The sequence below is a fragment of the Cyprinodon variegatus genome, unplaced genomic scaffold (genome assembly GCF_000732505.1).
Source record: "Cyprinodon variegatus isolate N-32 unplaced genomic scaffold, C_variegatus-1.0 Scaffold178, whole genome shotgun sequence".
Taxonomy (NCBI): domain Eukaryota; kingdom Metazoa; phylum Chordata; class Actinopteri; order Cyprinodontiformes; family Cyprinodontidae; genus Cyprinodon; species Cyprinodon variegatus.
The window spans coordinates 85158-104058 of NW_015150631.1; the positions used below are offsets into that span (position 1 = coordinate 85158).

An 18901-nucleotide genomic window follows, 5' to 3' on the forward strand; every position below is an offset into this window, starting at 1 on the left:
TATATATATATATATATATATATATATATATATATAGATATATATACACATACAGCAAATACAGTACATGATTAATCGTCAACCTCTAAAACAGGCATCCCCAATCTTGGTCCTCGAGGCCCGCTGTCCTGCAGGTTTTAGAGGTTTCTCTGCTTTAACACAGCTGTTAGTCAGCTTTCAATTAATATCAGCTGCGCTGGAGCAAGGAAACCTCTAAAACCTGCAGGACAGGGGGCCTCGAGGGCCGAGGTTGGGGTTTGCCTGCTCTAAAACATGCCTTTAATATATATATATATATATATATATATATATTTATAGTGACAATTGTGTGGGGGGTTTTTTAACAGTGAAAGCAGGCCATAAAAATTCTGATGGCTATGTGAGGTTGTCTGGTATGTCTTCCCACTAAACAGACAGAAGCAGGGCCGATAGAAAAGTAATCATTGTATCAGTGGCGCTATAATGGGCCCAGTGTGACAGAGAGACAGGGACGGCTGACACCGGAAAGAAAAGACTTTTGTCACTGATCTTCCGTCACATAAGCTCACAGAAAAAGATGCAAAGCCACGTTGATGTGACAAGGATGTAGCTAAACCATAAAACCAGCAGAGCAAAGAATAGTTCTGTGTGGTTTAGAGTGTGTAGGCCAGGGTTAGGGTGCTGCAATAGAAATCCAACTTTTGCCCAGTTTAAAAGTGAGATGTCAGTGTAATTCAGTCAACGTGAAAATAAAGAGACCTGTAAGAGCTAGCTTACAAAAAGAAAGTCTCATTTTGAGACTTTGAACTAGCGTATCAATTTTTAACAGAGGAAGGAAGAAAGTGAAACAAAAAGCTCTCCAATAACAGCACACTCCTTCATGTGTGGAAGGCTTAAATGAAAATGCAAAATGGTTGTGAATGCACTCACAGTTGTTTCATTAAAGCATCTAATTCAGTTCAGTTGAGGATTTCCTGTTCATTTTGTGAACTGCAGCCTTACATCAGGCAAAAGTTTGGCACTATTTAACCTAAAACACAGCCATGAGAAATGACTCTTCCTCATCTCTTTGGCAGTTTTATTCTAACTGTTCTCCACAATGAAATATTTTAACTACTTTAACTGATGTCATAGCTATGCAATGAATAAAGCTGTTGCAGCATAAAAGCTGCAGCCTGTGCATGGCCATGTACGGTGTGGCTGTCAACGCAGCCAAGCAGCATCTGACGGCAATGTCTAATACACAATACCCACTTGAACTCATAACCCATTGCTTTTCACACTCAGTACACACATTTTACTGGCCAGACGGTGCACACACAGAGAGGGAGAGAGAGACACAACTTTGCAAGGAGATTTGTTAGCACCAATAACACGTCTGGCTAACATCTCATCCAGGGCGGTAACACGTCAGTGTATTATGCAGCCATTAGTATAAAGAGCCTATAAGGAGGTTTAATTTGAAATAAGACTGAACTGTACAGATGTATGCAAAAGTGTTTATTTGAGACATAAGATAAATCTGTTAGAATAAAGAATGGTATCTAAAGAAATTATCATGTACAATATTTTGTACACTTATTTCAACCTGTGTTGATCCATATGTTTATTTTTCTTTTGGGTTATGAGTGGATGCTTTTATTTTAATAGCTTTTTTGCTTGCCATTTAATCTGCATTCAGACATATTTTCATGTCATTGGTCCAGATAACAAGAGAGTTGATTTTTTTTCTGATCCATTGTAGCCCAATTATTTCAGCCACGTTTTTATAATATTTTTTAACCAAGTCAGTCAGCAGCATCAGGCAAGTTAGGTAGTTCTTGTTATGTTGACACCAATCTTACTCAGAGCTTTGAAAAAGTCATCCTGAAAATGTGTCTGAGGAACCAAAATGCATCACCTGTCCAGATATATGTTGTTTGGACTCCAGATGAAATGATTCGAATTTTGGCTCAGAGCAGCCGTGATAAGTGCAGCATATGCATGCACATATTTTTGCCACTTTTTATTTTCTGAATTGACCACAGTGGTAATTTTTAGACAGAAGATGTGTACAAGACATCAAAGCATATTCAAACCCTTCTTCATGCTTTTAACCACTCCATTTTGTCACTGGTACTATTGAAGTAAAATCAAAAGGAGCTGCTTTTGCTAATAAGTTTATATCAAAGACCAGATGGCAGCCCTCCTATCAACACAGGTTTTTATGTGTAAATATGCATACATATACATATATATATAAACAAATATATATACACATACATATATTCACGCAAACATACATACATATATATATTTATATATACGCTATGTGTCTGCAGGGTTAAACGAGATCTCAGCAGTGTGTAACGTGAGCTGTGCTCTCGATGGGTGTGGCCTGGACTAAAGGAGGCAAGAACCCGACCGCATGGGATATCAACAAGAAGAAGGCCAGCAAGTATGAGAGCAAGCAACAACAAGTTCCATTAAAGCAGAAAGCTTGATCAATTACTGCACACTCAAGTTTCATTTTTTCTAACAAGGCATTCATTTACTTCCATGATTCTGCAGATGCAATTAGACTTATCAACAGAAAGCACAGATGAATATTGAAAGAATAAAATCCGTCTTTCCTTCGCTAAAATACCATAGAGCACCTACTTTGAACTCGGTATCAGAGCAGGATGTGGCAGAGCATGTAAACAACTGCTCTAATTAATTGACCTGCAGCTTATTTCAGCTTTAACTACAAGCCACAATGTTTATACAGATTCCAAATCAGGATATTCTGCCCACCCGATCTGATCGGTGCGTTAATCATCAACAGACAAAGTTACAAAGCTGAATTTAAATCTAGGAGTCCAGGCTCCCATTATCCCTCTCTAAATATTTACCCTGTTTCAACATAGCTGAGCTGTCCGTGCTGCACCAACCAGATAGACGAGCAAAGAGAGGGCTGCACTCTGGGGTTAAGGCCAAGTCTAAGGCGGGAGAAAATTCAAACACAACTGCACACATGCACAAATGCTGCGGTCTACTTAAACGCTCTCTAAAAGGAAGCTTTATAATCCAAAAGTGATGACATGGAAACCAAAAGCGTGTTTTTTCGTTTGTTGGTTTTTGAAAAAAAGATAACTCCTTAATGTTTTCTGCTTGTGTAAACTAGAGGCACCATGTGCATAGAGTGTGCGTTATCTCAGAGCATGGCTGTGTGCACGTGTAAGACATGAAATGCAGGCTAAAAAGAGATAGAGAGTGGATGTTGGGGAAATGACTCGGTTTGGGTGTGACCTGCTCAGCAATGCACTGGTGATCATGTGAGACCTGTTCTAATTATATACTTCTCAAGAAGAAGGTCGATCCGCTCTCATGGGCCAGGAGCTTGTGCACACGTCCAAGTGGATGCACTGATGTGAGAGCGAGACAAGTAAAAGGAGAGCAATATGGCCTGTTGTAACGGTGCTCACTGGAGAGTTTGTCCTATTTCAACAATAAATTAAAGTAGGACAACTTGCTGTCGGTGAATATGTCTGTGGGTCTGTGCAAACCTCACTTATGTGTTGCAATGCAGATATGTCTTTGCATTTGCATTTTAGGTGTTCGACTAATCAACAGGCTTCCTTTTTGTAATTTTTTTAATCTTTTTGCTCAATTTGCTTCTTTCCACTGCAAAGAACTGCTCTGGTTCAGAAAAGAAACTGGGACAAACGATTTAAAAAAGATCAGCGCAAGTCCCAGTGAAAATTTTTTTAAACTAATAAATTAATTCCTTTTGGGATTTGCAAATAGACACTTAAGAGTTGCCTGGTTTCCTGATGGCCTGTTTTTTAGTACAGAAGACAATATATAAACCTATAGATAGATGGTAAGAGCTTCCTGCTCAAATGACATGCCATTGCTGTAAAACTGAGGGGACTGTGACCTCAAAATAGTCAGGAGTATGCTGTCATGTTTTTGTAGCAGTTAGAACTCTCTAGATTGGCTGCAGACATTTCTGCTGTCCTAGTTAACATTTATTGATATATTTTGCCAATTACAACCTTTTATTCATAGATGTATCATATCAAGATGGACTTTTTCGACTTTTACTGATTTCCAATAAGGTCTGACCTTATAGAGGATTACAGAAGAAAATTAAGAAACTACAAGCATACAAGCAAGTTTTAAATTTACAGTACATTTTATTCCACTCAGAACTTTGGTTCTGATACTTACATCTATCCAATGACAAAAACACAATTTAAAATGAGTTTTAGTTTTAATAAAAATAAATAATCTCTATTAATATAATTGTTTTTTAATGACATTAATGACATTAATGACATTTAAGAATCATTTCTATTCTACCTAGTTGTCAATGGTAAATCTTCATTGCCATTAAAACAATCAAACCTTTTTTAAGGAATGCTGAGCAGAGTTTTGCATGTTTTCACTGCTATCTAAATGATTCCTTTCTGGTGATGAGCTCCTAGTCTGTTAAAAGGCTTCTTTGCCATCACCCTTATCTTTAACTCCCACCTCAGTTCTGTATCAGATTCAAGTCAGCACTCTGGTGGGGCCGATACAGAATGTCAACATTCTTTCTACATTTAATAAATGTGCCGGTCAAATTAAAACATTGTTTTAAAATTTGATCTGCATGGAATACAGATCTTTTTTTTTACTTAACCGTGACTAAATATTTTTGTTCAACTCAAGTTCATAATAGTAAATACTTCTGGTTTATGTGTTTATAGAGATTAAATGTTGCACGACCTATAAGAGCTATACAGAGGAAAATTGGCTTATTGATTGGTTTTAATCCTGCAGTTAATTTCTGGTAACATAGCCGCATCTCTACAGCAAGGTAATGGAAGGAAATAAACACAAACCTGTAAAATTGTTGTGTTTGTTATAATTCAATAGACAGAGGTTGTAAAATGATTTAGCAGTCACCATTAATGTAATAGATGCACCAAAACTACATTTACTAATCATGCATTCGGCTTTTTTCTTGTCTAAATCCCTTTATAAACTCTTATTTTTGAGTGAACTTTAACCCTTTATAGTGCAAGTTACTGTTTTTGATCCCTGGCATACCCCTTAAAAATGGAGTCCCCCCCCCGTCCCTCAGTGAGGTCTAGAAGCACAAGATCTATATCCAGCCATTCAGGAAAGATACTGCTACATGGCTTTACATCTTATTTTGGCATTTGACCAATTAGATGAACACTTGAGTGATATATTACCTACTGTAAATAAAGCTAAAACAAAAGAAGTCAAGAAAAAAGGGAAAAGGCTAAATCAAAAGTTATTAAAAAGTTAACAAGCCTAGTTAACAATTATATTTAGGTTTTTTAAACTAAACAATGTGCCAGTATCAGCATTAATGCCTCTAAGGTTATGTTGTAACAAAAAAATTGTTTCTTTCACTCAAACACTCAAGTGTTTTTCATGAATTTCTTATAGAAGCACTTTTGTTATTTTTCTTCATATATTCAGGCAAGTTGGTGTTTCTTGTTATCACATCGACATTCATTTTTGCCATCAAAATATCCATATTTTTTTAATGTTTCGAAGGTAATAAGGTCTTGTCCTGGATTCCAATAACACTGTTGGCTTGAAGTGTGGATTTTTAAAGTATTTCACTGTGTGCCCTATAAAGGGTTAACAGCTCGGTCTTATTTTTAATCCTAACCTACTCATTAGTCATAGAGGTAAAATCAAGCAAAACACCAAATCTAAACCTTTATTTTTTGTGTCATTCTGGAAAGACTGTTAGACTTCTTAACCAGGAATGGCCAAGAAAGGAAAGTGTTTACTATTTTTGTTCAAACTTGCAAACTTTTTGCTCCCATGTTGAAAATCTGTCTCCAACTGTACTCTAAAAGACACAGATATGCTTATAGAGATACTCACGCCAACCTCCTGTGGCAGCCCTTAGGCTTTTACACAGGAAGTGGTTTGAACGATGCGATTGCTTCACTCCTCTACAGCTACTGAAATGTGAAATACTCAGGGCATTGATACAGTCAGCAGACAAGACAGCCTGTTTGAGTAATTTTTTGTCAAACTACTGGCATTGTTTTCATTTCTGAGAGGAGGGGAAATTAATAAAAAATTAAAGTTGCTATGTGGATGTAAAGTCCAACAGCTGCTAATTAAATTCTCAACCCATCAGCAGACAACAGGTCAGAAAATGTCGCCCATTCCAGAGGTTACATCTACCATTACTGCTTCTTTAGAAAAAAAAAGCCATTTTTAATAAGAAAAAAAATAAGCTTCCTTTTTCTTAAGTGCTAGAAGCAGACTCATATAGCCAGGAAGGCGTAGCGCTAAAATAAGCCATGTTGTGACCGGATGCTAAATCTGAAAACAAGTTTCAGTTTCTAACTCAGCGAAGTTCCTCAAATGGTGTTTAAGCCACTTATTTTAGAACAGCCTGCCTTACTGAGATGTAGCTTCGCTCTCTCTTACCTTAAGTGAATCGAAGCAAGCAATCACCCGCCCGTTGTCCACCTGGCAGCTCTTCGCCGGATGGGCGAACTTGCACTCCTGGTCGGAGCGTGAGCAAGTGCCCCTCTGAAACTCTCGGCATACTTCCAGTGTCAGCCACTTTGTGTCGCGGATGTGTGCTATGTTCATGGCCATGGCAACACGCAGGCAAAAGGTGTTCTTAACAGAGACACGTCAGGTGCGGATAAAGTACTTCTAGTGTTTTAAATCCACAAATGTCCTTTTTTTTTTAAAAAAAAAAATGTTTCCTTTATATCTTTGCTGCTTGTGATTATTTGAAATAAAACATTCAGAAAAATGCGATTGGTGAAATGCTGCAGGACAGTGTTTGCTGAGGACGTTAATGGGTCATTTTCCTGATGCACGCAACACCCGGCAAAGATCTGATATCCAGGAGCCTACAAATGTGTCCCTCTTCACTCTTTTAGTTTATTGCTTACTTTCTTATGCAACGTCCAAACTGAGAGCCCTCTGGTTGGGTGCAGTGAAGCAGGCAACAAAGGTGACAGTCTATAAAGTCTGCTTCAGGAAAGTTAAGGACACTGAGATCTGAGCGGAGGCCTCAAGGGGTTGAAGGCGATGGTGAAAGGCAAGGTGGGTGAAATGCTGTTTGTGGGGCCTGGTGGTGCAGTGGTAAGGCTGGTCAGCTGGTAGTGAGCAGCAGGGCCGTCTGGTGGGGAGGGCTGATGCTGGAGTGGATGCTGATGGTGGAGAAACTGGGGAAAGGTGTGGTCGTTGTCCTTTTACTCTTAGAACTGTGGCAGCAAGCGAGCGAGCAAGGGGAGAGGGGGATGGAGCTTCAGCTGTAGAAGCAGGTCAAAGCTGCAGCAGACATCAGGGAAGGCACTTCCTCTGAGGAGAGAGGGAAAGACAAACAAATTAGTCTAATGACGGCCACTAAAAAAAAAATCGTGTTTTTCTCTGCCTCGTGTCTTCCAGATAAACTTCTTATCTGCTGCACCTTTAAATCGTGCCACTACAACACTATGCAGCTGGAAAAAAGTGAAAAAAAAAATGTCTGAAATACCACAACATTAGCCAATAACAAAAATAGCTTCCAGCATACCCTGTGCACTAAATACAAACGCATGCTCATCGTGTCATTGCACTCATACTCACACAACTACAAAATCCACAAAGCAGCCATTCACAGCTTCCGATTGAGGCTTTAAAATCAGATCAGGTCAGATTTTCGTGTCGTTTTCCACCCCGTAAAGTAAAGGTCAGTTAGAAAAAGCGTTTAGGGAAAAAAAAAATAAAAAATGAAAGGAAGAGAGTGAAAGCAAAGAGGGAAGTTGAGGCAGGGCAAGAGGGAGAAGAGTTTAGTCATTTCCTTTCTTGTGAAGTCTTGTGAGAGTGGGGACCAATCAGAAGGAGGAAAATTGCAGCAACATTCTGGGCTGAGGGCCAGGTGAGAGAGAGGAGGGAGGTGGGGAGCAGACAGGAGGCTGACCTGACTGCTGCTGGGGAAAAACACAGACGCAGAGCGAAAATTATCACTGTTTAATATTTATATAACTGCTGCCTCTCGCATAAACAGGTGATCAATCACGCTGCCGTAAACTGCCAACGGTATCATGCTCATCAAAGAATGATACATTCAAAAGTTAGAAAAGAGGAAGGCTTGTTTTCTCGACTACCGGCTTCTTTTAAAAATGGCGTGTTTTTAAATGTTTTTGGTATACCATTTGGCTCACCATTTGCATGATTGGGCTCCCAGGGGCCCATCCTGCTCTTATCACACCAGCAGCCTAAGTCACCACACCCTCTGCACGGAGAAATTGCATTTCCCAGAAAAACATGTGCACCTTAAACAGCACAACTGACCCCTGCTAAGTTAATAACAACGCAACAAGTTATATCAGAGCTCTGCAGCCGCTTAGCCCAAGCTAAGACCGCCTAGCAACACAGATATACAACATTTTAAAAGAAAACCAGAAAATGATGCCTCTTTACCTTAGATGACCGTTAAACAAATGACTTATTACTGCTAGAAATGACCTTTGGAGCAGAGCAATGATTATGCACAAATGCTGCAACTTCTCCACTTCCCTAGGTGCACATAGAAGCTCAACGCTCAACAATTCACCCGTAGCATCGAGCTTTACTACAGAGGAGATCATATCTTGAAAAAGGAGGAGTGTTTTATTAATATTATTATTTTTTATTATTTATTTTGGGAGAATGTCCGGTAACGGGAAGCAGAGGATTTTCAGCTGAAACTTGATCTAAAAAAATCAATTGTATTCAATTGCAGTCAGTTAAAACCCGCTTTAACCTCTATGAGGTGCACTGACAGCAACAGTGAAGAAGAAGAGTTAAATTTAGCATTCTTTAGTCTCAATGATGTTTTAAAAAAAGAGGAAGATATATATATATATATTGTATAGATATAGTTATATTTAAGAATGTAAAACGAGCCCTTATGTTCCACAGCCTTTCTGCACAGATCTGAGGTAATTAAGACTGCAAAGAATGGAGACTGCAAGACTAGTTATTTTATTTAGTTTGAGCTCTAGATCCATGTCTGTAATTGGACAAAATAGATTAGGATATGTTGAAGATGTTTTAAAAAGTTTGGTGCTAAATTATCAATTCATATTTGAACAAACTAAACATGAAGAATGCAATTTAAGTTTCAGTAATCGTTCCTAATTTTAGTGGCTAAATCCAGGGGGGATACAACTAACAATTATTTGGCTAATCGATTAGTCTGTTGATTATTTTTCCAATTATTGGATATAAAATAAGAGAGCAAAAGGTGCCATTTATAAGATTTAATACAACAATTTCAATCACATGAAGCTAAAACTATACAACCTAAGGGAGTTCTAGATAGAGCTTATTCAAAGAAAAAAAAAAAGTTCTTATAAGCAAAATTTTTATATATTTTGTACAATTTTGGCACAATTTACCACTGTGCCGAGCAGTTTGCTATTTAAGCTGATGGCATTTGTTAGAGGCTGTATAGAGTAGTTAATGATTAATCAATTACTAAATTAGTTTTTTTCAATTATCAATGAATTACAATTCATTTAAATAACTTCATCAGCCTTTATGGACTTTATAGCAGTTTGAAACAGTAGCAGGTTAAGTTTTCTTTAATAGACTTTTATTAAAAACTTTCTGATTTCGATAAAGTGGATGATAATGTTGGAAAACAGTCACAAGATCCTTTTTATCCTCAAATTTATGGCCTTCCATATTTTTGTTTGGTTAAATCTCTATCACCAAGAACTATCATGACAGAAGTTCTTCATCATTTCATTTTTGCACTTGTTAAAGGTCAGTCCTGTCATAAGTAAGCATGCAAGCCCCCTATAAGACCTGCTTGATAACAAATGATGTTGATGCGACTAATGTGGCTGAACTGTGTCCTGCCAACACTTCTTCACAAACACACACGGCAACTTCTCCTGAACAAAAGCCGCAGCTGGACACCCTTAATGAGTTGGAACGGAGGATTCTATATAAAGATTTCATAAATGAAAGGCACAGGCCACAGTCTTTAAGAAAACGAGAGAGTTTAATGGCTCGTCGCTTGAAAACCGATGCCCCCTGAGATCTGTCTTAATCAGTTTCCATGGTTTCTGTTTGAGTCAGACAAGTGGATATCTGTGACTATGCAGTATAGGGTAATGTTCTGGAGCGATAATGAGCTCTCTTTATGATCCATCATGTCCAGACGTGGGCATTTTTTGCCCTATTGATTTCTTCATCTCAGTGGGCTTTCCTGTCAGCATACCCAGTCCTCTGTCAAGTTTCACTTTACTGTACCTCTCTCCTGCAAATCTATAAAAAATAAAATAAAAAAAAGTTTGCTTCAAGCATCAAATGCACATTATGTTTTAGGATGGATTCATCTAGAAGTCAAAACTCCATCCATATTTTAAAGCGACTGTCGGGCCTAAACTCTTCCAGCATCTTTAGCAGTCCTCCCTCGGGCTCCAAGGTTTTGTGGGCTGATGCAAGGTCAGACACAATGGAGGAACTGGTTGGCAAGAGAGAGCAAACAAGAAAGACTCTGTGCTTCCTATTGCTCTTTAGAGCACGTGGTCCAAACATTGCATGGCTGCAAAAAGAAGAAGCATGCCTTCAATATCAGCACATCACAGGCAGCTCACGGTCATGTGACACCTGAAAATGCCTTAACGGCATGCGCTGTATCACAAACAAGTCTGCACATCTTTTGCTTTCTCTTCAAAATGAGCTGCACAACATATCAGCTCAACAACAACGGCGTCCACAGCTTTAACAGAAAGCACAAACTGAGCACAAAGCCTCCTCGGAATTTGATTGGTGATTATTCGCTGAGGTGTTCTTCTGCACAAAAGACTGTTTTGCAATGAAGACGTGTCTCAACTGATTAGAAAAGCTGAAGCTGTCTAAGTATTGCAAAAGTATGGAGGGGATGTTGAAGTGCAGCTTAAAAAAAAAAAAAGAGGGTGAGGCTCCCAGATAAAGCTTCCCGAAAAATTAATGAGGGGCCACGTTATAACCACAGATTAACTTGGTTTGACAGAATAGGACATGAACAAATAAAAACTGCTTAACAACTGATCTGTTGTGAAATCCTGATATGAAATTATTCAAATTTGTGCTCTAAATTGAATCAAGTTCTTCTATTTTTGTCCAAAATTTAAAAAAGACAGACAGAGGAACAAACAGATCCCACTTTGTACTTTGCACTGATATTAAAAAATATATAACTAATTGATTTATATGGTGATTATGCACATGATGCGGTTGATTAGAGTTACTGACAAAGCAAAACTTTTAAGCAGGACTCTTTTTTTCAACCTCAGCAGCGGCGAGAAGGAGAGAGATGCGTCTGCTTCTTCTGGTTTTGCTGCTCTTCAGTAAAATGAAGTAGTTTCAGCATTCTGACCGAGGTGGAGTCAGGGTGAGGGTTTGCTGATGCAGGTCATCACAGAACACAACGCAGTGGGAAATTCAACACCCCTGGCCTTTGTGCTCACACTGCACCATGAGAGACAGAGCATCCTCACTGACCTTTACATTTATACATACAGTTTGCTGCATATATCAGCCCATCTCTAGTCTCACATTGAGTTCTGGAAGGCTGACACACACCAGCCATGAGTAGCAACGAAAACACTTTATTTTAAGCTAAATCAGAGTCATTATGTCGTTTTTAATTGTAAAAACATGTCCTGCCCTTGAAGTCTAATCCAAATATATTTGTTTTTAATTGGATAATGACGTTATTTTCCTTCTCATGCTTTTAGCGTCAACATCATCATTATCACTATCAAGTTGTAAGTCTTCCGAACTATAAATTCAACTTTTTGTCCCTCAATTACATATAATTTGGCTCTCCAAGTGTAGCGCCAGCTAGGAATGCCAAACAAACAATGCCTATTGATTCCTCTAAGAGCAAACCACTGGGGACAATGAGATCTGTTGTCTAGCATACATAGACAACTAGTCTCACACATATACACACACACACACTGACAACATACAGAAATGCAAACCTTAGCAACAAAACACAAACCTCGGTCTGTCCCGACACCGAGTATTCTTCCAGTGTGGTGAATATCTAGCTGGGAGCAACACTGCATCTTTGTGTACATGTGAGAGTAAGCATGTGTGGCACCATGGCACAGTGAACAGCTGAGCTAATGAGCCAGCTTTGATAAGGAAAAATATTAAATGGACAAAATCATTACACATTGAACTAAGATGCATGAGCAGATAACAGTCAACTTCAGTTAAAGGTTTCAAAAAGGCGAAAACTTTCTGCCATACAGTCCAAACTGTTTTCAATTATTCTCATATGCTGGAGAACGTGCTGAAGTGACTACAATGCAAAAACTATCTCGAAATAAGTAGAAAAAAATGTAATTAAGTTTATGTACCCTTAATTTGAGTAGGTAAATAAGATGATTTGCCAATGGAATCAGATTTTTTTAATGTTAAAATAAGATAATTAGATAATATTCACTTGAAATAAGACAATATATTTTTTTTTTATTATTTTAAATGTAAATTGTCTTGTTCAATTGGTAAAATGTCTCACTTAAGTCCTCAATTCAAGAAAAAATGCACTTATTTTAACAAAAGATTACTTATTTAGATCTACTTTTTTTGCAGTGTAGTTTTCTAACGGAGTATGAAGTATAAATTAATGTAGGGCTGAAACTGTCAGATTAATCGTGATTAATTGATTATTGAAATAATCGTCAACTAATTTGGTAATTGATCATTCGTTAACTTTAGTATGCCGACTCTAAAACATGCTTTTAGCTGACAGAGCAACCCGCTTACACACCCACAGTAATGATACCAAGATAGTAAAATATATAAACATTTTGCATTTAACATGTTTTTGTCTGTCTATATCTTCTATCATTGTGGAAAAGTTTGTGTTTCACGTGCTTTAATTTCGTAAAAAACTCTTCTTTAAAGAACATTTGGCTATCCAATTATTGATCAATGAATTAGAAAAAATAATCGACAGCTTAATCAATTTGCAAATAATCGTTAGCTGCAGCCCTACATTAATGTAGCATTGCTCCTTCCCTGCTTAATGCCACAATCTGCCATATATATATATATATATATATATATATATATATATATATATATATATATATATATATATATACACTGCTAAATCTAGAGGGTTGCTTAAGTCTATCAAAATCAAAATATGAAAATATTAGCATTAGGATTTTTAGTAAAATAAGTTAGTTAATAATGGGATGATCCATGTTGGACATTTATGTTACCATTGAATTTGAGGCCAACATTAACATCTCATTCAGACTTATGCCTAAAAATGTGTGACGATTAAAACAGCTACTGAGGATAAAAACAATGTGTAAGAATATCTCTGTCCCACTAAAGAAAAGAAAATATTGACAACTGTGGAGGTTTTAAACTAATATTAAGTTTTAATTTGCAGTAGATTTTATTGAAGACTATCTATTAAACCTAACTTGAAATGTTAGAGACCGAAAGCCAGCCAAGAGAATGTTTATGTTGTTCTTTTCTATTATGAGGGGGGAAAAAATCCTCCCATGAACAAGTAAACATACTGTACAGGAATATACAGGAAGTTTATATTTTTAAATACGGTTGTTATATTTTCTTATCCGGCTTGCCTAAAAAGCAAAGCAATACTTTTTTAGTATCTGCCTCTCTTAGACTGAATCCTATTTCTAATCTTACCCATGATGCCTTGCACTAGGTGCTGTGTTTGAGCACCAAGTTTTTCTGAGGAGTTGAAGGTTAAAGGCAGATGGCTTTGTAGCATTTAGAAATGCAAATATTTCTAAATTAAGGCATTTAAATAACAAAATTGTGTGTTTATTATATTGTGTTTTTCACTGGTAACTTTTATTAATTAAGAAAAAAAAAACAATAAACCAAACATTTATCAACAAAAAAAAATAGTTAACTGCCACAGTAAAGCTAGAATATGCAGCTTTCTGTATTTCTGTTTTCCAAAAAAATGCAAAAATAAAAAAATTAGTAGTTTATCCTCTGTGGTTTATATAGCTACATTGAGTACAAATGTAACTGATGTATTTTTGATGTACTGATGAACCTAAATGTAATTCTATTTTGAGATAATTATATAATTTACTGTTAGTACGCCTTACATATGATTGAAAATCTAAATTCCTTTTAAGAATGGCGTATGTTTGGTACATTTTTGTTCTTTCTTAAAAAGTGCAAAAATAAAGACTTCAGACATGTGCTGTAGGACTGATTACTTATACACTCATGTTTACTGAGTCTCACATATTTATGCATTAGAAATCAGTGAGGAATGAAGAGCACTGACTTCATTAAGGAGTGTCCCAATTATGTTGATTTAATTCAATTTTTTTAATCAAGTTTATTTATACAGCACCATGTCACACAAATGGGATCTCAAGGGATATGAGTTCTCTGTGGAATATACCTGAATTATGTACCATCAAGGAAGAGAAACACTAAACCTTTGCTGATTATAGTAGTTATGGTAAAACTGTGACTTTTTGATGGAAGATCAATTTTTATACATGCTCAAAAACGCATCTAAACATGACTCCATATAACGGCAGAAGCAATGGATGATTTAGGACCTAGATAAGGATTTAGTACCCTTCAATGAGATAATATCTAAACTAGCACATTTTCTTATATAATTAGGGTTATATATATCAATCAATAAAGTTCTTTAGGGCCAATGCCTACACTGATTATTATACAATATTATACAATATGTACTCACAGCATGGCTACTGAATGCACTTATGAATCGTCCATTGCAGCACCAGAAAAAAAAAGAACGCAATAATCAGGCAAAAATCAGCCGATGTATCGGTCTACTTCTAGTTAGGATTGCAGAAGTTTGACTGGGAAGTGCAGATTAAATAGTGTTTTGGCGAACATATTGTTTCACTAGTATATTTACTGGCTTGTTTAGAGGACACTTTTAACAGACAAATCAGAACTAGTATCAGTGATATTACACTGCTAATTGTTTGTTTGCCTAATAATTACTTTCCAATATAAAATCGAGATGAAAGAACACTCTTAACTGTTAGATTTGTCTATCTCTTCCTAAAGTATTAGCTGCTGATGAGGGCAGAAATAGATAAGTATCATGTAAGATTAAAGACGTGTTAATTATAGGAGTAATACCGAGCGGTTCCTCGCCTCTGACAGCTGTTGGACTCAATTATTATTATTAGCTTAGCCGGACTTGTGCTAAGTGGTGAGTGACTTACCCAACAAAAGCTCTGGGAAAGTGTCACTCAGATAAGGTTAAACTGTTGTCATAACATCAGAGGAACATGCAGAGGATTCCTCGTGTAATAAAGGCTTAGCCTGTCAGTGTAGACTCAGCCATCCACATAATCCTGTCTGTAGGGCAGATTATAAATCATAGGTGACATACATCAGTGGACAGGAGCCTGTACCTGTTTATATATGTATTTACATCGACAGTAGCAGCATGTTGCCCTGACATCTCCGCCGCACAGTGAATGGGACGGGTCAACATGCAGGAAGGGCTTTTATACAAACTCCACCTCACATATCACACTTCTGTCCATATGTGTACATAAAGTGAAGTTGTTTGACTACTAGCCACCATGAATCAAACTCAGTCACAACAACAACATTCCTCTTTTTTCCTCCCAACACACCGCCAAGAAGCAACCCTGCAGGAGGAGGGTAGAGATGGTTAAAAGTTTAGACAAAAAAGGAGAAAAACAAGTGGAAGCAAGAGTTCAATTCTGAGTAAATTACAAACATCTGCTACATTAGTTATATTTTTTTTTATTTTTTACCAGACCTAATGACTTGACCAAATGAATTGCGCAGTGTGTCAGAGAGTTCCTGGAATTTAAAAAGGGAAATGCAAAGCAAATGCCGCAAAGTTCTAAAAATGACCATAACATAAAAGAACAACATGACAAGAAACCCCTCAAATAATCAATTAAAACATTAAAAAAGTTCAAAGTCCACTTACTTTCACTCCCGTAAAAACATCAACACCTAAAATCCCGCCTGGTTACTGGATTTTCTTATTTGTCTCTGGCTCCTTTCTAAACTTTCTTCCTTTCTTTTAGTCACTTGCCTGCTGTCAGACTTATGAAAACACTCAGACAGACAAACACGCTAACACACACACACACACTCCCACAGACAGAGTCACCCTCTAAACACACTCTTCTCCTCCCGCGACCCGAAATACTTGGCAACATTCTACTGTACTGAAATACAGCTCTCACCATAAAAGGTAGCGGCGGCTTCCCATGTCACATGAAATTTACATAGGCTGGGGCGGGAGTTCGGCTCACGCTGCATACATGTTGAAAACACACAAGGATGTGAAGCCATGCTTTCCACCTTTAGGCTGACGCAGCGAACGGAGGGGGGGGGGCTTAGGGAGATGGTTACCAGACTCAAGGTTTACCAATCCCTGCAGGATCCTAACATGTCCAATGTTGAGTCAGATGGAGGGAATGAACGCTGAGTGGGCGATCTATTGATCCTCTCCACTGCTTCCTGGAAAAACCACGGCCCTCCAAAGTCTCTCTCTCTCCCTCTCACACACACCAGCATATTTTCTTGCAAACCAGCGCTACCCTCAGGAAGAAGTTTGACTGATTTGAGCCAAGAATGTGTCTTTCAGTGAGTGAATGCTCATGACCATAAAACAAGCTACAACACAGAGCAATGTCAGAAGCCACTTACAGAAACAGGGCTCCATGTCTCTATCTATATTCTCCGCTGCATGGAGACTTACTTTGCAAAGTAAAGCTCACACAGGAGGAAAGATCTAGATAAACCAATGAGATATGGTGGAGTGTGGTGAGCCCAGCTCTTACCTCTCACATTGCTCTCCAGCTCTGTGTGCGTGAGCTTCCGTGTGACGACTGGCTCTGTGTGTTTATGCACGCATTCAGACAGGCCGCGACAGCAGACCCTTAGGCACCGGCTGGACCATTCTCAGGCAGGCAGGCGGGCAGAGGGAAGGCAGGCAGAACGCAGCAAGGCAGGGCGACTCGCAGAGGAGAGGCAAGCGAGGGAGTGAGTGAATCAGCAGCGAATGAGTGAAGGAGCAGTGCAGAAGCGAGGACCAAAGGGAGAGAGAGAGAGAGAGAGAGAGAGAGAGAGAGAGAGAGTGAGCGAGGAGGAGTGTGTGTCAGAGCCTGGTGTGTGTGCGCGTGGGTGAATGCGTTGCAGTGTATCCCCTCCCAAACGTCTTCGAGTGTCTGAGCCAGGCTGTGGCGAGCTGTGCTGAGACGGGCTGGGTTGTGTCTTTACTGATTCCCCAGCCTCTGAGTCGTCTGTCTGCAGCAGGAAAGAGCTGCTCGCTGGGCGGCAGTAGCAACAGCTGTGGAGGAGGAAGAAGAGGAGGAAGAGGAGGGAGCTTTGACTGCACTGTGCATACAGATCCTGCAGTTACCTCTCCCTACCTCTAATCTACACTCAAGCCGACCACGCCCCCCCTCCCTAAAACAACACCAGGAAGTACTGGCTCAATTAGAGCAGCATTTCCCTAGCTTTTTCAGTGGTGCTAGGGAAGGAGAGAGGAAATGGGCAGGAACAAAATCATCAGGGAATAATTAAGAAAAGCTAAATAAACATAAATGCAAAGAAAGACCAGGGAAAATGAAGTGGGGTATCAAGAATTAAATATCACGACGGGGAAGTTAGACTACGAGTGACGTATGTGAAGAAACAAGGTCAAAAATACAAGGAAAGTTAGGTAGAAAATGGCAGCTGGAAAGAATGAATAGCAAAAGGGGTGTGGAGGAAACAAGCATGGAAAGATTTACAGGGAGCGTGTGACAGAATAGGTCTGGCTTCTGTCCGGCTTCCCCTCTTTCTCCTTGGAGCTGCTTTTCTGCTGTAGCATGCAACCCTCTGCTCAGTCTGACATTGCAACAGCATCACACGGTACACCGAGCATACCCAATCTGCACTGTAGTTATATACTAGATATACTGCTGCTGGTATACATTTAAGGAAACACAAAGGTGAACGAGTATACTTCCTGGATATAAAACATCACTGATCTAAAAAAAAAAGGGGGTCAGTATAGCAGAGTTTTTATGCAGGTCAGCAGCTTTTTAAAGAGCAAAGTGGGAAAAACACAAGAGCAACTAAGCTGCTAAATCTCTTGTATTGCCACCTTTTCATTCAGGGAAAAGTCATTACAACTGGGGGAGCCAGAAATTGAATTTAGCTATGATGCTGCAATATCCGGCAGCTTTAGGAGACAGTGGCCCAGACATCTGTAGGGAGCCTACAGAATGCTTTGCTGCTAATTACGCAAATTCTTGTGAAATCTCATTTCACCTTGAATATGATCAGTGGAAAGGAGTATTTACAAAGTTTCTATATGACATATTAAGGCTTCTTTACTTAAAAAAAATTATTTAAGAAATATTCCCTACATTTATAAATACAAGTTGACTGAGAAAAAAAATATCTTATGTGCTTTAAGAAATAATTCTGAAATTTGTTATGTTCCGATATTCTCCAAATAGCCTAAACATGGATTAGTTAAAGCTGAAAACTGGATCTAACTGCTCTTCTGAATGGGGCCAACACCAAAGTGGACACTTTCTGTCTATAGCACCGCAAACTGCAATGTACCATTTTGGTTTTGCATTAGATGGTTATTTACGCCCCAAAATACCCTGATTATTTATGTTAACCTGAGGCAGTGGTTGTGTGAAACCACTTACCATCCTGTGTGAAACACGACAAAATATAAAAAAAAAACATTTCTGGGGAGAGCAACTGTGTCATTAAAGTGTGAAAAATAAAACTAGCCTTCACCTTATGAGATTTGTGCTTTTTGCATTATTTGTCACAGTCATCATGGGTTGGTGTCCCATTTAAAAAAACCCCAAATTAAAAGGATTAATTAACTTCACCATATGTCATTGCATTTTTTTAAGGTCCTGCT

The 18901-nt window shown here is 38.4% G+C and overlaps 1 protein-coding gene across 1 annotated transcript in view; it reads right to left on the reverse strand.

Moving 5' to 3' along the window:
• The window catches only part of LOC107087279 (muscleblind-like protein 1), a 39627-nt gene extending 22232 nt beyond the window's left edge, over window positions 1–17395 (reverse strand). Inside the window, exons 1-2 of the mRNA XM_015378774.1 lie at window positions 16809–17395; window positions 6415–7305 (exon numbers count right to left, since the gene is read on the reverse strand). Of these exons, the coding sequence (XP_015234260.1) occupies window positions 6415–6588 (174 nt within the window). The 5' untranslated portion in view covers window positions 6589–7305; window positions 16809–17395. The remainder of the gene's footprint in view (window positions 1–6414; window positions 7306–16808) is intronic.
• Window positions 17396–18901: the final 1506 nt, after the last annotated feature.